The sequence below is a fragment of the Homalodisca vitripennis genome, unplaced genomic scaffold, assembly GCF_021130785.1.
Source record: "Homalodisca vitripennis isolate AUS2020 unplaced genomic scaffold, UT_GWSS_2.1 ScUCBcl_1807;HRSCAF=5892, whole genome shotgun sequence".
NCBI classification, from domain to species: Eukaryota; Metazoa; Arthropoda; class Insecta; order Hemiptera; family Cicadellidae; genus Homalodisca; species Homalodisca vitripennis.
The window spans coordinates 20,848-45,056 of record NW_025777943.1 but is presented as its reverse complement, the minus strand read 5'-3'; the positions used below and the strand labels follow the sequence as shown (position 1 = coordinate 45,056).

The window sequence follows — 24,209 nt, the reverse complement described above, 5'->3', positions numbered from 1 at the left end:
CAAAGCAAGCTCAATCGTGGCATCGGAGATATAACTAATTTAATCTAAAATTTATTATAGTAAAAAAAAAATTTACTAAGTAATATAAGGACTTCGGTTCTTAAGATTTGCGTGCGAAGCCGTGGGTAACAGCTAGATAGAGGCAGGAATATGGTACATACCTTCATAATACGCCCAAGAGGCTCACGATGGAACGACTATCAATTATCTCAGCGATGTTTAGAATGTGATAGAAAAAGAATAAGTGAATATAGTGTACTGTTTTCAAACGGGAAATTGCGTGCGAAGCCGCGGGCAACTTTTGCAAAAAATTTATTGAAATGCGCAGCAAAGCGCGCCGGGCCCGCTAGTAATTAAAATAAAAAATCACAAGTAAAAGACAGTTTGTATTGTATAAGCATACAACCTACTCTTTTCTTTAAATCGACAGAGAGGAGAATTTACGCAAGAAATTCAGTTGATCAATCACCAGTTTGGTGGTAGTAAAAATGGGAGTTTTCAAAAAGGCTAACATTTTTTAAACGATAATTTTGTCTGAAAATATACTTTTAGATTGATGTCTTTATAAATCCAACCATATAATTCAAGCTAAATCAATCGTCTGCCAGCTACTAGACAAACTGCTTGATTGAAAATACTGGATTTAAGTCTCTGTCTGACGGTGGTTCTCGTATTTAGTATACGGGAGCTACATGACCGATTTTGAATTTTGAACGAGATTCGATCAGGAAAAAAACTGTTTTTAACTCTAAAGTACTACTGCCTATATGTGAGACGAAAAAGAGCCTGATGTCATTTTAGTAATCTTTAAAGTAATTTTAAATAATAAAAGGGGGAAACGTTTATCTTACTTGCAGTTATGTAACACAATATCTATTTGTATTACTCACAAGTTAGTTGAAACCAGAAAGGGAGGGACTAGAGAGAGATGTCCATGAGTTCTTAGACTGCCCTTCTACGTAACATGTTTACCTTTATGTATAGTAGAGATACAGCTCCAGAGGGTCGAATGTAAGTAAGAATGGAGATGTAAGTTAGAGACGAAACAGACATACTTACAAAGTATGTAGTGCGGCCTTCCGTGTAAAAGGTTTACTTCTATGTATAGTAGAGATACAGCTCCAGAGGGTCGAATGTAAGTAAGAATGGAGATGTAAGTTAGAGACGAAACAGACATGCTTACAAAATATGTAGTGCGGCCTTCCGTGTAAAAGGTTTACTTCTATGTATAGTAGAGATACAGCTCCAGATGGTCGAATGTAAGTAAGAATGCAGATGTAAGTTAGAGACGAAACAGACATACTTACAAAGTATGTAGTGCGGCCTTCCGTGTAAAAGGTTTACTTCTATGTATAGTAGAGATACAGCTCCAGAGGGTCGAATGTAAGTAAGAATGGAGATGTAAGTTAGAGACGAAACAGACATACTTACAAAGTATGTAGTGCGGCCTTCCGTGTAAAAGGTTTACTTCTATGTATAGTAGAGCTACAGCTTTAGAGAGCCTACGGGAGAGATCACTCAATTGAGATAGTTCAGTGCTTCTCACTGCGAGGCGCTTCGAGTTCCGCTCTACTCCAGCGGGGTTGACGATATTGATATTGGTCAAATTTCGTGGTGGGAAATTCATATATAATTTACACCACTTTATTATTAATTCGTTAGTTTACTATTATTTATATGCACATAAAATTGCAAAATTTAATTCCTCTACATAACAAAAAGTTGGTGGGTAAAGCTAAAAAATATAATCTGAGAAAAAAATTATTGTTTTATATTTTAACCCTTTCGACCGAAACAAAAATGGCTGATGATCAACTTTCTTCATAGAAGGATTCCTCAATGGATACAATTAAAATAGATATATATTTATACAATGTATACAATGTATAGGCCCTTAGACTATAAATGCGTGAAAGAATAGATGTTATGACAAAACAAAACTTGTTACCTTTCTAGCTACACTCTGATTGTGGTTGACGTGTTTACTCAACATTTTTCCTTTGTCAGTTCTGAAGTAGATGAAATCCGGATACAACCACACTTTCATCATGCGTTCGTTTATGAGGGCAATGGATCTGAAAAATTGTAATACTTATAAATATAACTAAATGGGAGATTGATATTATGAGGGATTCGTGCACACACACACACACACACACACACACACACACACACACACACACACACACACACACACACACACACACACACACACACACACACACACACACACACACACACACACAACACACACACACACACACACACACACACACACACACACACACACACACACACACACACACACACACACACACACACACACACACACAGTTTTGAGCACATAATAACTCTTGTAGCATACAGTACGTATACCACTTAGAGGTTGTTCTGAACTATTTTCGAACGTTCCTCCTAATGTTTGAGAAACATTCTCAATAACTTTACCGGATTCCACTTTGATGTCTTTTTATGTCTTACTGATGTATGTTATCTGTACTAGTTGGATTTCACGTTTCTTAAAATAGAATGTTGCATTACTCGAAAGTAAAATTACTACCTGAAATTTATATTTTCAAAACATTTATTGCTTAAAATACTAGTTCTTGTTATACTAATACCCATTATCACGCCATTATCATGATTATCGGAGGACTGGTGTCAAACTGATACTGATTTCTCTGATACTAAATTGCTCTGGGATCTTTTTTTTGATCCCGGTTCCTAAGGATGGGTAGGGCGATGATCAGTTACTGGATTCACTTGGACTAATAAGGTTCTGACTAATACTCTATTTTCATCTGACTTGTGTTCAATATTAGTGTATAATATAATATTGTATTTGTATGATTAAACAGCCTGTAGTGAATCTGCAATGACGTGGATTCCAATACCCCAAAGCGTCGTCATTTTAAAACTTTGGAGGCCACCAAAGCCGTAACATAATGTGACGAATATAAGCGTTTTAGGTTAGTATGCAATACAAAATTAAGTCAATTTCAGGAATAACTAAGGAATAATTTAACAGAGCAAATAAAACAAACTTACTGTGCAACAGACTCTTGAGCACATAGTTCTAAATTGCGCTGAATGCCAAGTTTTACACCAAAATGTGATTCTGAAACATAATAAACCTTTAGCTTTATTTCTGATATAATGATTTTGATTGAAAAACCAATAGCGAGAAAGTTTTTCTATTTACAGTAAGATTATATTATATACCTATTATGTAAAATATTATTGTTTTTGATGTCTAGGGAGCATGCATTCTTTTTATTTGGTTGATCAATTAAAATTCTTCTCGAGTAAAACTATATGGGTAAGAGAAAAGGGGTCAGTTCAGGAAATGTCTCACTTGTCATCTTGGATTCAGAGGTTTAACAGTAATTATTAGAAGTTATAAAGTACTTTCTTATTTGTTAAACTAAATAAAAATAACCATCATTCATACTGTTATCATCTGTAAAATAAGTAACTTTACCAAATTATTTATCTGATACTTCCCCGATAAATAAAAATACTATAGAATACTCATATAGTTGAAGCATTAAAACAATTTTGTTTTGAACAATATATACTAAGTTATTTGAAATAAACATAGATATAAGAATTAATTTCCGTAAATATTAATATTATAGATTATTATATTATTGAAGTTTAGATTTTTATTTATTATCTATTTGACTATAAATTCAACCATTATATTAATATAATTGGTATTTACTCACTAACATTGCAATATGAGAACCTTTAAATGTGCTATAACATTGAACTGTGAATTGAAATATTTTGGTTTCTACATGTCTTGTATATTTGTAAGTAGCTCAGAAATAGAGACTACTTATCATCAGGCTTACGCCGCCGATGCCATTATTATCTACGTTTTCCGGTTTGTTGCTCCGCTAACGCAGTGTCAATGTTGATGTACACCTTTTTGTCAACAGACATCTTTTATCAACAGATGTTAAACCAAGACTGGCAGAACCGCAAGCACTTGAAAACATTTAGCATGAATTGTCCCTGTCTTTCACTTCAAAATATTTCTTGTGTACGTAACAAACCAAGTATTTCTTCATGTATAGTATTTGATACTGACTTTTCAAGTGAAGTTATTGTGTCAAAGTGGACTGAATGTGTCTCACACACTAACTGGTAACGAATAAGAGATATCATGGTAAAACCAGCTAGGTAAGTAAAGACTATTGGAACAAACTGACGTGTAGATTACCTAAATCATAATGTAGTTATTTAATATTTCTGCACTTTTTTATTCAAAGACAAAAATCACCACAGAATTTACAGATACTCTGTGTATAGCCCTAATCGCACTAGTGCATCACTGACCGTATGTTATGTCTTGACAACACCGAGACAGATAAGGGTAGATATCCGTGAAACTGTGTCCACCTTCCACAGTAGACAGGATCTGCAGCAGGACTCCAGCCTGCTGCTGGAAGACAGGCTGGAGACTGTCAATCATCTGTAGATTTGTCAGAGGGGTGCTGGCCAGTCGTCTCATCTTGTACCATCTCGGGGCTGTTACATTACAAAGTTGTATCATATTATTTTTCCTAACTCTGTAAATTGTTTAGTTCCAAAAACGTAAAATTTATTTACTTTAAGGAACCTATAGGTCCTTACATTATATCGTGTTAGGAATAAGATCGAGTTATCTGTCTATCTGCCTTTCTGTCCGTCGTGTGATACTCTTAATATAGAGGTCCTAGAGACTTGAAATTTAGTACATAGTTCCTTCTTGATCTCTGGGTGTACTTCAGTACTTCCTTCTTGATGTTTTGTAATTTTGGGTTCAAAATTACAAAATTAAAGGTATAAATTAAATTATAACTTTATTAAATTGGTCTTACGGGCAAGGAGACACTAATAAAATGTGAAAAAACTGCTTTGTTGGATTGGTTAGTAAGACATTTCTGTTAAGTGCTTTGATACTCCGTTTATTTTTCACGCAGTTTTATTATAAATCGACTCTCTATAATAACGTTTACCATTTCAAATTTTGATGTAAAGGTAGCATGGGTAGAATTTTACGTCCAAGTTTCAACCCTCTAAGTGAACGCATTTGAAAGTTATCGTCAATGTCATCAAATGGGGGGAGAGTCTCCGCTAAACGCTCAGTCAATTAAATTTTGTGGTGGCTTCTTTTAAATGTACGTAATAACAATAAGTTGTTTAAAGGACACAAATATATATTTTACAGTTAATACTTTGATTGTAAACTCCCTTATACATAATCTATAGTTAGTTCTATACACAAGTAGATGCAAAACTTGTATCTGCAAAATCATGTAAATAAATAAAAAATGCATAATCGAACGACAAATCTATTGATTTTACGTGAAAGAAGGTATGCCCTCTGTTTTAAAGGCATTATCCTACGCATATGTAGACACTCGTATGAGTATATGAATGTGTATATATAATTTCATATTATAGCAATTTTATTTCTTTCTGAGCTAAATTACAAATGTCAAAACTATATATTTTTTCAAAGTTAATGAAAAACGAAAAATATTTGCATTTACCATACAAGATTGTATAGGTTTAAATCTATACATGAGAGCCATGCTCCATCCACTCCAATTTACATAAGTAATTCCAGGAAACTTACAAACTAACATGACTGCGAATGAATATCTCAAAAGGATTTTCCAGAGTAACAATGCGTTTGTTTAGGTCAAGCTTAAACAACTTCATTTATACAATGTTTATAATAAATAAAGTATTTTTTCTCGTAAAGTTGTTTTAGTCCGTTTAATGTGTACATAGGATAGTAAAATTTCGTTAAATGCTACAAAATGTATAACAAAACGTTTCGAGGATTGAAATATATTCTCTTCGTCAGATGAAGAGTTAATTAGAGCATAAAAGTTAGGAAATGCATAAATTTGGTTAAAAATGACAGGAAGAAAGAAAATATTAAACATACCCAAAGTCCTGACAGGATAAAATTAACCCAGGCGTTGTCACTGCAGAGGATGCAAGTCACGAGCACAAATTACGAGCACGAGAAGTCCAGAGCACAAAACACACGTCACACGAGCGCAGGGGAACTCTGGCCGTATTATTTTATATATTTTTTATTTTCTTTCTGTTTTTCTTCCTTTTCTCTCCCCTTTCCTATCATTGTTAATACCACAGTTCAAACAAAGACTTTTACATATTACTATGTAAGCATGAGTAACATTCTAAGAAATAATATAATTTTAGAAATTACTTTTGCACACATTGTTTTCGGAGTACTTAACTTATTTATTATGTTAGTAATATTACCCACAAATCCGTTTATTTATCTTATTCATCCCTCACTGGGAACACAAACTTCATAGATACAATGAATATCTTTTGCAGAACACCTTCACTGTGCTATATAGAAATTTCAATATATTTCATAGTTTTACAAGCTTTAGGAAAGTTTTTTTTAAAGAGGAGATAATCTTTAGAGATATATAAACTTCGAATACATTCTGATACTGATAACGTGACATTAGTAATATAATGTGCTAACACTGTGGTGTTAAAGCTGCTGGCGTTATGTGATCTACATATACCAATGGAACAGTAGAGCAATATAAAATATACAAACATGTTCTTATTTAAGAATATTGTATTTGAAATAATTTACTACAATGGTTCTGTTAAGATGATAAATCAGTTTATTTGGAATACAAAACAAAAAGTAGATCAGTTACATTCACATGTAAAAACTATTACAGCAGGGACATTTTGGCTTAAATCCAATTATTTGTACGATGGCCATGTCAGTAGACCTCAGTATCCTCGGCATGGTAGAAATGTTTGTGCATGCCATCTCTTCTAACTTCAATTTTTGTGAGTAAAATAACGTAAGTGCTAGGGAAATCTAAAGGAGCTTGTAGTTCTTAAAAGTTGGCTGCAATTTTGAACCTCTCAATAAAGAGATGTTAGGTATAAATTACATTTGAGGAAAATAAAATTTAATACTTAATTTAACGTTATATAATAGGCTATGCAAAATAAATCGCAAAGATACTCACTTGTATTGGAGAGAAGCCCCACACTATGAGCCTGGTAAAAGTTGAACAGGTCTCCTTTGTTGAGAGCATCTTTTCGGTTCAGGACTTTCTGAAACCAAATATATATGAGGTTAGGCTGCTTTGAAAACAAAAAACAACTGCTTAAAACAGTTGCTTATATTTTAAAAATCTATAAATTAAAAAAATCTTCTCCTTCTAACAATTTATAGGAAAAAGAGATACAAATTTGAGCTATTTCGAGTGAATTCCTGTAATTAGTTTTCATTGCATCTGTCATAACTTCTAATCCAATGCCGTCATTATGTAAGCGTGCGTATGTACTAGGAAATGCCTTTCAATGAGTTTAATGGCAGGAAGGTAAAGGTCGTAATTGATGAGACGTATGATGTCATAGATTATTACACACTCAGTTGTAGAATAGACTCGTAGTGTTTTCATGCTCAGTACTTGGAAAATACCACAGCTAATTAATTAATTATACGAAGAAGCTAATGAAAGCAGCATTAATCCTGCCATATTCTCAGAGGTTGTCAGTATTCTGCCATTACTAAATCAAATTGAACATTTTCTACTGCTAACTCTGTATATACCTATCTATATCGCATTCTTAAGCATTTATATTCATTAATTTTTAACCAAAGTTCATATATCGGAAATACTATTTCAGGCTTGAACAATTCTTAGTTGCTCCAAGACTTTAGCAGTGATTAAAAGGAACACAAGATTGAAACAGTTCTTGTGCAAAGTAACCAGAGTGGTTTTCATAATGCAACACACTCGGACCATTGGTAACTTATTGGAAAGAAACAAAATCTATACATTACACGTTAGAAGTGTTAAATAATACTATCGAAAACATTTAATAAGGTAGTACTATGGTGTTGTATCGCGTACTGACCTGAATATCCGCGGGGTTAGAGATGTAGCCAGACAGCTTTGGTCCTGCCCAGATTTGAACAGAACCCTTGTTCTCAGACCGAGACTTTATCAGCATATCTATAAAACCTGAAACAAGCGTTAAGTTGACATCTAATGTTGAACTTGGATAACATAAAGGGCATAACAATGCCCTTTATGCCATTTTACAAATAAGTCTACTAATGTATCTGAATTTAGTTTTATTTAAATGAAGTTTCATTTTCATTTAGGAAAGACTCAGCAATGTACTCACTACACCAACCCCAAACCACCGTAAACAAATAGTCCTCCAAAATCATCCTCTTCAGAGTGAAAATAAAAATATTGATGTAAATGTAAATAATTCGTTTTGGTTACTTCAACCACATTCCAAGACGAGTCTTAAAAGCTTTGTGTTATCTGTTTAGTAGTGGGTTAAAATGCGTGTCAAGGGTTAGAAATCGTCGCTCTTGCCCTCTTGCCGTCTTAGAATTAATCTATTAATTATTTGGCCTATACCAATTAATTGATAAATCTTTCATCAATATATGAAATTAAATTTTTTTTCATACGAGTGTGTGTGTGTGTGTGTGTGTGTGTGTGTGTGTGTGTGTGTGTGTGTGTGTGTGTGTGTGTGTGTGTGTGTGTGTGTGTGTGTGTGTGTGTGTGTGTGTGTGTGTGTGTGTGTGTGTGTGTGTGTGTGTGTGTGTGTGTGTGAATAGAGCCCTCAGAGTTAAAGTTGTAACGTAATTATTGCGCGGATACACTGTCTCTTTAGTATTTTACCTTGTGCTCATTTAAAAGTCAGGTATTTGACTAACTACAACTACAACACTATTTATAATTATTTCCAAAAAAACCTAAATGTTATGCACCACAGAGAGTCTAAATACCCTGATTGATTTATGTCATCACAATACAAAAAATTGTGTGGTGGAGGAAACCATTATTGTTTGATTTATTAATCCATGTAATGTTTTGAGCTAAGGTCTGCTTTTTATCAACGTTCCATACATTTAATACATAGTATTAAAATTAATGGCTTTAGATTTATCTCAATCTACTTTAGTTGTGAAATATAACACGATGTGTTTGGGATGCATCAAACATAAATCTTGGATACTCTATTAGATATGAAGGGTGTATTAAAGTAGGTCTTCCTATATTCCATGACGTCCGTACTAATACACTGGATGACATACAGATACAAGGCGGTTTTCAGGTAACCTACAAGTGGTTTAGGGTTGTGATTTTGCATTTGGACAATGGATTTGTTTCAATATACGAGTATTAACACAACAAAGGTCAGAACTCTTGGGCAATGCTCTACATCAAATTGGAGATCTCCTTTTGTTTCCTTTGGTCACTGGCTGTTACTTGCTACACGTTCTTCTCAGCCTTGTAATAGAGTTTTATTATGCGAATACTTCTGAATTCTGATGAAATATCTATGGAACAACAAAATATTCAAATATTCAGTACTTCACACACAATCCCGTTGTGAATTATCACACCCAATCCTAATTTCCATACTAGGCTCAAATATGTCTTCACTACTGACCAGGGTACGTGAGATTGAATGCTAGGTGTGCATGTCCTATCAGAGGCAGATATCCCTTATAGCATGGCAGTTCACCCAGGATCTCTCTCTTCCTCTGGATGCTCAGGTTTATCCTTGCCAGGACTACAGTGACAGCGAACAGAATACAAGTCACCAGCCAATCTAGTATCAACCAGATCAATGGAGTCATCGTCCTAGAACTTAAGATGATTTTTCAAAATTAGATAATTTAAAACAATGTATGAGTACTAACACAGGTATTAGTAGTGTCATATATAAATTATTTAAATTAAATAACACCATGAGTATTTGTATCGGCACTCATCCTACGTATTAGTTATGTATGACGATATAAATATAAACTCTAATTTAAAGTTCCACCAAAATTTGAGGATTGTTGTATTTTAGTTTAAGAAATACTGCAAATCATTAGTTTTAACTCAGTGAGTAACAACTAGACAGAGGGTTTGATACAGATGCGTGAATAAATTACTTTAAAACGAAGAGCACACAGGAGATTTTCCTACACGCCGTCAGGGCGGGAAACCATATGATCCATCCAGATTCATGATAAATAATTTATGAGATAATTTATGAGATGAGTGATTCTTCTACTATAAACTTACTTAGCCGTCATCCTTATTTCTGACAAATAATACATTTTTATCTATCCTTAAATTTAACTAAACATGTATGCAACGAGCTATTTTATTTAAAACTTCAGAGGAATTAACTTTAATCTGTTCAACTTAAAGACATTTAACACAGAGAGAAATGTTTTTAAACGTCAGCTCAAATCATACACATTTTCAATGCTTTGTATAATTTCATTTATGTACTATATGATTTAATCCCTGAAGTATTTATGTTGTGATTGTGTTTAATAGTGCAATGACATTTCGTCGACAGTAAATAGTATCTTAACTAGAGCGATGAGTGATTTTTTCATCAATATTTCATGGTTGACGTATTCAAAGGCTTTCCGTAAGCCATCAAAGATGCTTATCACTTAGTACGAGAAAGTACGCTTAATAGCTCAACAGTGATGACCGTGATGATCATCAGTGATGATCAACAGTGATGAGCCAGCACTCAGATAAGACGGATCTAGTAGATAACGCTCCGGTCTCGCTCGCGAGTATTAATTTCGCGTCCATAAGTGCGTGCCAGATATAAAAAGTAAACATTTTGCCGGAGTTTTATTTTTGCAAATATATATTTTCACTGCAATTCGATATATTCGACTATTAGAGATGTCAAGCTGTGAAGTATGTCTAAAGTCAATAACTTCAAAGCAAGTAAAGTTACAGTGTCGTGATTGTGAGAAGGAATTTCACGGCAGTTGTCTCCGGATGAGTAAAGCGGACATCGAATGTATATCGGTCGATGGCTTGGTGTGGAGGTGTCAGGCTTGTGCTCAGACGAGACGTAAGAGCATGAGATTCGACTCTGAAATGACGGAAGGAAAACTTACACTGGAAGATGTAATGAAAAAGGTGACGGAAATTTTTGAAAATCAAAAACAAGCTGAAAAAAATGTTAATACATCATATGAAGCTTTGAGTGATAAACTGGAAGACAACACGAAAGCTGTCAAAGAGCAAACTGCTTCCCTTGAAAAGTGCCTCAGGATGATTGACGAGCTGGCTGCGGAAAACAGAAGCCTTCGAGAGAAAGTGAGCAGTCTGGAGATGCGTATTGACGACTTGGAACAATACTCTAGAGTCAATTCTGTGGAGATACATGGCATCCCTCAACAGAAGAACGAAGACGTAGTGGCGGTCGTAAAGGAAGTTGGAAAGGCGCTCGACTTGGAGATCACGGACTCGATGATTGACAACTGTCATCGCTTGGGAAGGAGACCTGGCCCGAACAGTCCGCAACCAGGAATTGTGGTCAAATTCGTTCGACGTCTGGACAAAGAGGAACTGCTGAGGAAGCGCCGTGTCAAGAGCAACTTCTCCACCAGACACATGAACCTCAGCATGGATCAGCCCATTTATATAAATGAGGCTTTATCACAGGCGAGAAGGCGTCTGCTAGCGGCGGCGCGACAAGTCAAGAAAGAAAAGAGCTTCAAGTATCTCTGGGTTCGAGGTGGAAAAATTTTTCTCAGAAAGGAAGAGAAGGCGCCAGTGTTTTCAGGTGACTTGCCAGGCGGACTTGGATAGGTTTTAGATATTATTAAAAATTGCATTATTAATCTTAATACAGCTTAATTATCATGTTAAAATAGTGTCCATTAGTGCTCAGATGTATAAACATAATACACCGTAGTAATTTTGAAACAGACAGATAATCATAAATATTTATATTTATCCGTGTGCATATGTGAATGCATATGAAAATATTCTTATATTGGTTAATCTCTTTTCAAAACACAAATATCTGAAATATTCTATAATACTGCCATTGGGAAAAATTAATTTACTCATTACTATTTTTTAAATATTTTAAACTAACGTTATTAAGTATTATAATATAATTCATCAAAACATTAGAAGTATAAGGAAAAATTTTGACCTATTCATTGTAGACTTGATTGCTAAAGGTAACATACCGGATATAATTATACTGTCTGAAATATGGATAAATTCTAATGAAATAAATTTATACGAAATTCCTGACTTTACAATGATAGCGAAATGCAATAATGATTATAGAGCGGGTGGTGTAGTTATTTATGTAAAGAATGGCATAAGTTTCAATACAACTGAGGTGCATTTCACGTCAGCTGATGCAGTAGGTATAGTTATAACACACTTCAATACAGATATCCATATTTTAGCGCTATATAGATTGCAATTTTTATCAGTGGACTCTTTTATTACTGATTTAACATATTATTTTAGGGATTGTAGTAAAACTAAGAACATGTTAATTGTAGGGGATTTAAATATTAATATTTTAGAGAACACAGTTGCAACAAACAGTTATAAAATGGTAATGGCGGTAAATGGTTTTGAATGTCTGTTAAATGATCCAACGAGAATAACAGCAGATACAGCAACATGCATCGATCATGTCTTTGCGAGGGTTTCACGTGTAGACATGATGTCTGTGGAGGCAGACGTTGAGCATGCAGGCATAACTGACCACTCTTTAGTACGCGTGTGTGTGGGAGTGTGTGAGGCTAGAGACGGTGGCGGTGGCCTTGCCTCCCCCACCCCCGCCCTGGCTTATAGAACTGATTACGATAAGCTCAATCGTCTGTTGGTCTGTGCGGACTGGGCTGATGTGTATCGCCAATCAGATGCGTCATCTGCTTTCGATTGTTTCTTTCACACTTTCGTTTGTTTTATTTCTCAATGTAAAATCCCTATACAGAATCAAACTAAGAATAAGAAACTTAAGCCTTGGATAAATGAATCACTCTGCTTCAAAATAAAGAGAAGGAATTTACTTTTTAAAATTTTAAAAAGACACCCGAGTAACGAAAAATTAAATAAATATTACTTAAGATTTAGGAATGATTTGCAAAAGGAAATTAGAAAAGTAAAAAACGAATATTATTTTAATAAATTTGATAAATGTAAGGGTAATTCTAGAGCTACTTGGAATATTGTTAATGAAGTGACTGGACAAAAGAAAGAAAATAATAGGATAGTGTGTTTAGAGGTGGGCGATAGGATTGAACAAGACTGTAGAATAGTGGCAAACGAATTTAATTCATATTTTCTCAATATAGTAGACAATCTCGATTTAGGCAATACTCCGCCTATTGGGTTCTCTTCGCTGATATTGAAAGACTATTTTCCGGTAACCAGCCAACTGAGTTCAATATTTATCTATCCCGTCTTACCACAGAATGTTGAAAGTGTAATAAAATCTCTAAAAAATAATACAGCTCCAGGAATGGATGGAATTAGTTCTTTTTTATTAAAACAGGTTTATTGTAATATATTACAAATTCTAACTTATTTAATTAATTTAAGTTTTCAGACTGGGGTTTTTCCTGAGCGTCTGAAAACTGCAGTAGTCATACCCATATACAAAACAGGCTCGAATAAAAAATGCAGTAACTTCAGGCCTATATCTTTGCTTTCATGTTTTTCTAAAGTATACGAAAAGATTATGAAGCAAAGATTGGTTAAGTTTTTAGAAAACAACAATTTCTTTAGCATGAATCAATTTGGTTTCAGGGAAGGGATGAATACTGAAAGTGCTGTGTCAAATTTTATAACTGATATCTATAATGGAATCAATGAAAACAAATGTGTCAGTGGGTTGTTTTTAGATATAAGAAAGGCTTTCGACACTGTTGATCATGGTATTCTGTTAGACAAATTGTATAAAAGTGGAATAAGGGGTGTTAGTCTTAAATGGTTTAGGAGTTATTTACTAGAAAGAAAACAGTGTGTTAAAATAAATTCGTACATCAGTGAAATGGGTATAATAAAGCAAGGGGTTCCTCAGGGCTCTGTTCTGGGAGCAACCCTTTTCATAATTTATATAAATGATCTATGTAATGCCAGATTTCAAGGAAAAGTTACATCATTTGCCGATGACACTGCCCTTTGCTATGTTGGTAGAAGTTGGGATCTGGTTCAATCGTCAATGCAAAACGATCTTAAGGCAATTCAATGGTGGTTTACCAATAATAATATGCTATTAAGTGCAGAGAAAACCAAGTACGTAAATTTTAATGTAAAGAAGAACATTATTTTTGATATTAATCTGGAATATAAGTGTGCTAACTGTCTTATTTACCAGGGAGTTTGTGGGACGGGTAAATGTGCTGTTGTGGAAAGAGCGGAATACATTAAGTATTTAGGAATTAATCTTGACGAAAGAATAAACTGGAAAATTCATATCAATAAATTAAAAAACAATTTAAACAATATTTTGAGATACTTTTATTTTTTACGAGAAATGTGTAATGAAACATTGTTACGAATGTTATATTTTGCTTTGGTCCAAAGTAGATTAGAATATGGAATAGTTTTTTGGGGAGGGACATATTTTTCAAACATTAAGCCATTATACATTCTGCAAAAACATTTCATAAGATTAATATCCTTTAAAAATAGAACTGAGTTTTCACGTCCTCTTTTTGAACATTTAAAAATACTTCCATTACAGTACTTGTTTGTCTACAATGTAATGAAACTTTTCTATAAAAAGAATGGTAGCATGCCTCGAGATAATAATACATACAAGCATAGACTTAGGAATAGGAATGCATTTTTTGTCCCAAAACCTTGTACAACCTTTTTTACGAAATCCTATATTTTCGTTGCCCCTAGGATTTATAATAAATTACTGGAGAGTATTAAAACTTCTAAAAATGTAAATATATTCGTAAAAAGACTTAAAAATTGGCTATTTAGTATAAAAGAGATTAAAACACTGCTAGAGATTCCTGGATGAGTAAATTAAAGTTGTAGTAGCAAAAATTGCAGCAGGGTATTGTTATTTAATTGTTCGATTTCTTATATTTCAATATTCGTAGTAGCTGTATTAATATTATTTTATTGTTATATGTATATATGTATGTATGTGTGTATGTATGTTTATATGGATATGTGTGTGAATGTATATTTTACAAGGAGTTATTTTATTTTACATTATATGGCACAATTTAACCATATTAAATAGATGCGTGTTTTGTTTTGATTGTTTATGAGTGAGAAGTTGAATTTTATGTTTTTGTAATTCTGAAGCTGGATAAACCATTTGTAAAAATACATTGATGGAACCTCCAAACAGGCTTAGCCTTGGAGGCCCTATTATTTCCTCATATATATTAATATCATATTTTTATTTTGTTTTAAAAACTATAAATTAAACTGGCGTTTAATTGAATTTAAGTTTATTTTTAAGTAGGACTTATGTAGCCTAAAAAACCTGGCAACAAGACATTTGAGTTTTAGTTTTGAATTTTTCTATGTAAAAATGAATAACTTGTAAATGTTTATTTTATTTTGAGGAAATAAATATATTCTATTCTATTCTATTCTAATAGAGTAGTCGTCCTTCACTACATTTAATTCTTTACTATATAATTTACACAAATTGCAATTAAGGTGTGAGGGTTGAAACTGCTGTGAAATGTCAAGTTTAAAAGTTTAAAATCTAAATTTCTTGGCAAGAGGATGTCGTGATTTTGTGACAAGCTTCTCATTACGCAGAAGACTCAACGGTATGCACGGTACAGGTACATCGCTCGTTACTCCAACAGAGTTGGTGACGTGTTATGTTTTATATATTGGTAGCACATCACCCGGCAAGTGAGATATCCGGGTTCGAGTCCCGGCGGAGCAAGTACTTTTTATGATTAAATTTTTATTGAAATTATATATATACATTACATATATATATACATACATTATATGTATATATATATATATATATATATATATATATATATTATATATATATATATATATATATATATATATATCGTACGTGGATCTTATCGACTTTGGTGTGAAGATACTACAAAATAATAAGACATAACGAGCAATATATACTATTATATAAAAGTCTAATGATGTCTGTCCGTGTTTACTGAACCACGTACAAACAACTGGACCGTTTGTTATGAAATTTTACATTCACATTTTTAGCGTCCCTGGTTAGCATAGGCCTATTCCTATTTCGAAAATCTCTCAGGGTTACACTCCACTGGTCTCTAAAGTTGCAAAAAATCCAATATTGTTCTCTAAAATAGAACTACACGAAGGAAATATCATTTACTGAAAGAGCCTGTTGCATGTGATTAACTGTTTTGAGTAAACATTGTTTTATGGCACCCCAAATGTATGTTCAATTAATTTAACCATTATTTTTCAATTCGTTTAAATTAATGTAAAACATAGAGTAAGATTGATAGTAGCAGCGCTTCTGGTTTAAACCTTTTCTGAAACCTCTGTTGAGCATAGAGTAAGAAAACATCCAGATAGTTAAAAGTTTTAGTGGAAATATACTTTTAACTGTATATTTTAGCAAATATTAAATACGCAGTGCTTGGTCAATACTGTAAAGCAGATATATAAGATAAAGTTATTATCTCACTTTTACTGAAAAGTTACTTTTACAACCTATATTAGTTGTCTTTTGACAAAAGTAGGCTTCTGAGACCTACTTACGCTTCAAACTCAATTGTGGTACCAGAAATATCGTGAACTTAAAGTAAATTACAATGGCCATTAATATACCCTTTTTGATATATTTTATAACTCAATATTGGCTTCGGAATATAATTCACTTTAACCAGAAGTGCTCATACATTTGCAAAGCCTACGAAATTGAGTGCGAAGCTGCGGATAACTGGTAGTTTATGCTAACAATGGCCATAACGCTGGTTTAATTTAGTTGATGGCAAAGGCTCCATATCAAGTGTATACAGTGTAATGTGAGATTATAAATTAAAAATAACTCGAATGCCTCGTGCTAGTATGCAATATACACCAGTACTAAATTTATTCAAATTATTAGTGCTGTAATTGACCGTTCTCTCAATGATTATCTCGCAATTAAAATCTGAACATCAAACTAAAACTGCCAGATATCATCAAAAATTGAAGCTTTCCAGGTGTTATTATTAATTATTTCCTTGGTTTGTACGATTCTATTATTGAAATCGCTGGTGTCCTTCGTTATCCAAAAAGATGCGGCGATAACATGAGGGCCAGCGTAACTAAACTATTAGAATCGTGAATAACCTTGAATGCAATGTAGACAGTTGCGTTACAAAGTAGTTTCTTTATTTTTATATTAAAATGTAATTTTATAAATATATTCAAAGTGAGTATATAACTGAATATACAGGGTGAGTCAGAAATATGGTAACATATTTTAAGACGTGATTTTAGAGCTAAAAATAAGAAAAAAATGTTATGTAAAGGTAGGTCCGGAAACGCTCCATTACTGAGTAATGGCTGGCGAAAGATTTTGCTTTGTTTTCAGTTCACCTGGTGAAATTAAGTGATTCTTAAAGGTTGTGTTCTTACTTTTTAACTCAAATAAGATGGATTTATAAGGAAAGTCACCTGAAAAATCAAATAAAACCACTCTAGAGGTTGTAGTGTGATCGGTTTTTGAGAAAAAGTATGAAATTTGCCAAAAATCTAATAACCTAAATACCATTTTAAATGTTTGAACTCGAATAACATTGTTAAATGACCAATAAACAAATTGTTTTTCCTAATACAGATTGTAGAGAATTTAATTCTGAAAACAACCATAATAAACAAAGTTAACTAAATGTGTAAAAAAGTTATGATATTGACTCCTCACTTATCACACTACACAGCAAACTTTTGAATGAGTATCTGATCGGTAACAGCTGGTGAAAAATAAACATTTTTAGTTCAAAATTTTATTTTTAAATACAATAAACATCTACAATCGCTTTTAGTCTGAAGATTACCAGAAGATTAAAAAGGATGCTCTAAATGACCTCCATTGTTCAAAATGCACGCGTTCAAACGTCTTCTCATCAAGTTTCGGACCCGTTCAAAAAAACCAGGTGTCTGCTTAATGGTTTCTATTCCATTAGACATGTTTAATCGGAGTTCTTCAATGGTATCTATAGGGGAAGAGTAAACTAATCTTTTTAAAAGTCCCCAAAGGTAAAAGAAGTCCAAAGGATTTAAGTCCGGTGATCTTGCTGGGCATGAAACTGGTCCACCTCGGCCTATTGATTGATTTGTGAAACTCTCATTTAGGTGTCCACGAACAGCCAGAGAGTAGTGCGCAGGTACCCCGTCATGCATAAAGCACATGTTTTGGCGCAAATGCAGAGGTACATCATCAAGCAGATTAGGTAGCTCGTCTCTTAAAAAGTTCAAGTACACCACGCCATTAAGCCTGGGAGGAAGCACGAATACGACAAAATCATCGGCTAAGATTCCAACCCAAACATTTCCTGAAAACCAATGTTGTGGGCGATTAGGTTTGATACCATGAGGATTTCTGTCTGCCCACATGTGGTTGTTATGGAAGTTAATGATAGCTGTTCTTGTAAAGTGAGCCTCGTTGGTAAACAAAATTGTATTCAAAAAGTTTGGATCAGCATATTTTAACAGAAGCCATCGACAAAAACAACATGGGGAGCGTAGTCTTGTGGCAAAAGAGTTGCTGGAACATGGAGTTGCTTGGACATGCTGGAAGTGGTATGGTTGTAACTGGTACTCGTGTAGTATTCTCCGAATACTAGATTGGCTGACATTGAACTATAGTGACAATTCTCTAGTGCTCTTTTCAGGATAATCAGAAATTTTATTAAGAACCAACTCTTCTAATTCAACAGTCCTACATGATCGTGCGATGCCTGCATTACTATGCTCCGAAGACTTCAAAGAACCTGTTTCAGATAGGCGTTGATGAACAGTGGCAAAAATCTTGCGCTATGACACCTGCGGTTAGGAAAGTTCTCTTGCTAGACAGACGTCTTGCTGAAGTACTATTGCAGCGTCCCAAACCATACATTAAAATGCATGTCTGCTAAATCAGAGTTTGAATACACATGAATATTACCTTCCATTTTTAATAAATGAAACACACAACACAAAATCACTAATAAAATGGAGGGAAATAACCGGTTAAAATACTTAACACAAGCACATAGTATCTTTACAGTTTGTTGTTTTGTTCAACAATGAGGTGACATATGTCATCTAATAATAAATGCCAAGCTGATTATTTATTATTTAAACATGTTTAAACAGTTGTTGTTTAAATAAATAATTATTACCAGCTGTTACCAATCAGATACTCATTCCTTATTATAAAACAGCAAAAAATTGCTGTGTAGTGTATTACGTGAGGAGTCAATTTCATAACTTTTTTACACATTTTGTTAACTTTGTTTATTATGGTTGTTTTCAGAATTAAATTCTCTACAATCTGTATTAGGAAAAACAATTTGTTTATTGATCATTTAACAATGTTATTCGAGTTCAAACATTTAAAATGGTATTTTGTTATTAGATTTTTTGCAAATTTCATACTGTTTCGCAAAAACTGATCACATTACAACCTCTAGAGTGGTTTTATTTGATTTTTCAGGTAACTTTCCTTATAAATCCATCTTATTTGAGATAAAAAGTAAGAACAAAACCTTTCAAAATCACTTAATTTCACCAGGTGAACTGAAAACAAAGCAAAATCTTTCGCCAGCCTTTGCTCAGTTATGGAGCGTTTCCGGACCTACCTTTATATAACATTTTTTTTCTTATTTTTAGCTCTACAATCACGTCTTAAAATATGTTACCATATTTCTGACTCACCCTGTATATGTAATTCGGAGGTTAAGGCGTTTTTAGACTTAAGTCCTTTTCTGGTTAATAACCACAGAGCCGTTTTGATTTAAAAATAATATAATAATGTTCGTGATGTTCATAATCTACTATAAAAGAGATATACCTATTTAAAAAAAATGCAATCATTAGGTAGCACCCTTTGAGTGCTGGTGTATCTAAATTTTTATAACCTATAGGTTATAAAATATTTCCATTATTTGTCGGTTATAACCGACAAACAGAATTGATAATGGAATTATTTCAAAATCTAAAGACACAAAAGTTCTATGAGACCAATATATTTATTGTTTATTTGAACTGAATTTATTTATCCTTCATACACATATTAATACATTGTTAGAAATTGTAGTATATGTAGAATGTCAATGTATCTAAAAAGTTACACAATACACAAAACAATTACTTTTGTAATGAAATATAATAAAAACACACTTTTAAATACAATTTGGCTCAAGAAAATGATTTTTTAATAAAAAAGTATCAGTTATTTCAGTAATTATTCATATAAAGTAAAAGATTATGTTGATATGATTGATCTTTGGGTTTTATCCCTCGTTAGATGTCTCAAAAACTCTGCTCCACAAGCCTTCCATTCTTCCATTGAATGATGAAGAAGATTTTCATTGTCCTGTTATCAGGCAACGAGTGCTAAATGGCTGTGACCCAAATTTTTATTAAAATAATAAAATATTTCATTACCAAAACGATTGAACCTTCTTAAGCTACCAAATTAAGAGCTGTTTCTTTGTCTTCGTTTGTCAGCACTGATGACTCCACCACTATAAGTATCACTGTCAAGTATCTATACAATATTTCAATGTCAGTTAGTAGAGGTCTTCATATGTCATATAAATCCAACAACGGCGTTTAAACCATGATACATCTCTAACTATATTATATGTTGCTAAAATAGAACTGTTAGGCAATAATTTATAATCAATTCTGAAGACAAACAGGTTAAGATAAAAATGTGTTTTACTATAGTAAATATATGACAACGCTTGGGAACGATATAATCTTTTAATTATGCATGATTTAGGAAAATTGATTAAGTTTAATGAAAGAGACTAATTATAAGATACCTTTAAAATAATACTTCAAATGTCAATAACATCTTTAGGAATGAGTAAAATGTTTTTATATTGTTCTTGTCCTCAGGAAAGATGTTACTAAAAAGCTTTAAAAATTTAAAACGTTAACTCAACTGAACACCAACTCTACCACCATAACATTTAAAATTGGAAAGAAAATGTATTTTAAATGGCATCTCTTTAATTGTAATACACATTTAAAAATTCTGCGAAACTACATGCAAAATTTGATGTTAAGGACTGTACGAGAATTTTAAATAAGTAGAAATATTACTTAAATAATTCATTAGGCTATTATTAGCTTTATATATTTGACAAGTCACTTATAATTAAACTAAGAGAAACACAGATTATTTTGTCCACGAAAGTATGGAAAAAACTCAAACATATATTGTGTAAACAAATTGAAGTAAATAATATTAAGGCACAATAACAAAAGCAGCAGTAGGGTTGTTTTTACTCCTAAAATATAGATGTATACATACATAGTTTTATTGTGTTTAAAATTATGTTTTCTAATTAATTATAAATAAATTTAGAATATTTCTAAATGTGTTTTAGTTTAAAATAGAGAAATATATTACCGACTTTATAAAACAGCTTGTAAAAATTGGAATCATTTGAAAAAAATTATAGAAGTAAGTCTTTTACATTTATACTATATACGTAAAAAGTACAATAAAAAAGAAGAACTTGTTAGCATTAGTAAAACATTAGTAATAAAAGTAGATAACAAAGATATAGTATCTTATAATTGTTGTGTTGTATACACATCTAAAAAGAATCTGTTAATATGTAAATCTGATATATGTATAATATCAGGTTATTTTATTACAATAGTATATTCGAAAGAATGAGGTAATTCTAGCAGTATTAAGCTAAAAAGTGGCAGAACTTTTAAAATACATAATACTATACAGGCAATTGATTATATGTTAATTATGATAACACTATCTACGCAAATGTCAGGTGGTTTATACCTTCACATTTTCACAAAATACAATATTTATCAAGCAATCAAGTTTTTATTATTTACTTTAAGAGCAATTTTAAAAAAAGAGTTAAAAATCATTAAAAACTAAATCATGAATGAAATCAGTAATAATTTTCCCTTGAAATATTTACAGGTTGTAAAATTGAAAACAAGATCTAATACTTATACGCTAAAAAGAAAGAAAAAATATAACTTAAGTTATTTTATTTAATAAAATAAAACAAATATGAATTATCATTTAAAACATTGTTAAACGCTTTTTTAAACTAATAGATGCTCTTATACAAATTTTTTATCGAAAAAAATTAACGACTGGGAATTAAAAACATTGTATTTAATGAAAACCGGTGAAAAAATAATACATAAATATCGATATGTTAGGTTAAAATTATAAAAAATAAATCTTTGAAATGGTTTTATCAGAATTTTTAAATTAGATATTCAAATCAAAACAAATTATTTTTACATTTAGATGAAACAAAAAATTAAAAAAACGAACTAGTAGAAATTGTGAATGAATAGACTGATTTTAATAGATAAGGATTTTCTAAAAAATAAAATCGGAGGAAGTATGTAAGACATAAAGATCCAAAGTATGTCAACGGTTTGAAAATTAATTTAAGTTTGTAATACTTTTTCTAATGTTTCAATGAGTTTTAAACAAAAAAATCTACAATATAATTAAGATATGTAAAAAAATGTAAATACATCTTTTGGAAATCACATTACATAGTTTTTAAAGATAAGTGTATCTAAAACTTTGAATAGAAGACAATCAAATCAAGTAACTCGACAATTAAAAACTCCAGATAAATGGAGTTTCCAGAATATTTGAACAGAAAAGGTGTATCTGGATATAATGAATATAAAAGCTCAACCAATTAATTAGATGAAATTAAGAAACATAAATTATGAGTCTATAATAATTTCAGAATTCTAGGAATTTTACCAACAGCTATAAAAATATTATTTCAATGAATAAAATACAATTAATCAGTCACGGTTAATAATTAATTATGTTGAATACTTGTTAAAAATCACCTTTCGATATTTCCTTTTCTAAAGGAATTGAATTTTAACACAATTGTTTTGAGTTTTATAAAATAAAAAGAGGACGAATTGTTTAATTTCGCAATTTGTCAAAAAAGGTATATTTCGGCGTTTTTAAAGGAAAATTATTTTGCCTAATGAAATAAAAGAATACACAAAAGTTAATTAAGCTAATTCCATCACCACTAAAAACACTTCTTTTATATATAACACTCGTATCAAATCTGTTTCCAATCTATTCTTTTATAATTTAAATTAAGTGTTACTAGAATTGATCCTTGCATCCTAAGTTTTGATGGATATTTAGGTATGATTTCCTGTTTCATAATTTCAAATGGTTCCTCTATTTAAGGGAGAAAAGGAACAAAATTAATTTTAATAACGACTCCGTTAGTCCAATGGGACGTCTTCTAAAGATTTATGTTTATTTATGAATACCATCTATGTTAAGAGATAAAGGAGGGAACTTTTTTCCAATTTTATAATTATTTGCCATTCTATAGTATAATTTTGGTCTTTCATGAAACATTGAAGCGCACATTGACATTAGTCTTCTTCCATGAATTTTATGTAAAAATTTTCATCTATATGAAAGGTTAATTTAATTAAAATATAAACATAAATACCTGGAGTCCTCTGCACGTGTACTGTGTTAGTCCCGAAAATCACATAGGGTGTAGGGTTGGTATGTGTCTCCTACAGAGTACAGAGTGCAACTACACCACCATACCAATCTTGAACGAGTAACAAGAATAAAGACCTTGGCTGCAAGCTTGCTTGGATAGCAAGTAAGACTTTCCTGGATATTCAAACGTAATTGAGGCAATTTAATGGATGAAGATTGTGTTCAGAGCCACTCCTGCAAGGAAGTGAGGAAACAAGGGTTATCATTAACATAATGCAACCTTGAAGTCCTAGGTTAAGTCTTTATGGGCTCCTTCAGATATTTGAAAAATAGTAAAGGTAAACATAATCATTGTGCTCTTTAAATATGATTGCATTTTTTTCATTTGAGAGAATTTTCTTTGAGTGCGTTTAGTTTCCATGGTGTCATTTACTTGCGGTCAAAAATTAAACTATTTTGAATAAATCTAATAGCACATGACATAGTTCTCAGTTAAACAATCTAGAATGCTTACACATTACGACGGTGCCTATAGGGTTTTGATTGTTTGTTTTTTTTTTTAATTTCAGAGCTACAGTCCTCAAGACAAAAGTATAATTTGTTCATACCTCCATAAAGTGTTCTAAATTATAAGTATTTACGGTAATAATGTTTAACATGTTTATAACCAGACCCTAATAAAAATTGCT

General features: G+C 32.2%; 1 protein-coding gene across 1 annotated transcript in view; it reads right to left on the bottom strand.

The window, feature by feature from the left end:
• LOC124371676 (cytochrome P450 4c3-like) overlaps positions 1-23,641 on the bottom strand; it is a 38,793-nt gene extending 15,152 nt beyond the window's left edge. Inside the window, exons 1-7 of the mRNA XM_046830014.1 lie at positions 23,522-23,641; positions 9,493-9,692; positions 7,933-8,039; positions 7,035-7,122; positions 4,345-4,536; positions 3,049-3,118; positions 1,949-2,075 (exon numbers count right to left, since the gene is read on the bottom strand). Coding sequence (XP_046685970.1) covers positions 1,949-2,075; positions 3,049-3,118; positions 4,345-4,536; positions 7,035-7,122; positions 7,933-8,039; positions 9,493-9,682 — 774 coding nt within the window. The 5' untranslated portion in view covers positions 9,683-9,692; positions 23,522-23,641. The remainder of the gene's footprint in view (positions 1-1,948; positions 2,076-3,048; positions 3,119-4,344; positions 4,537-7,034; positions 7,123-7,932; positions 8,040-9,492; positions 9,693-23,521) is intronic.
• Positions 23,642-24,209: the final 568 nt, after the last annotated feature.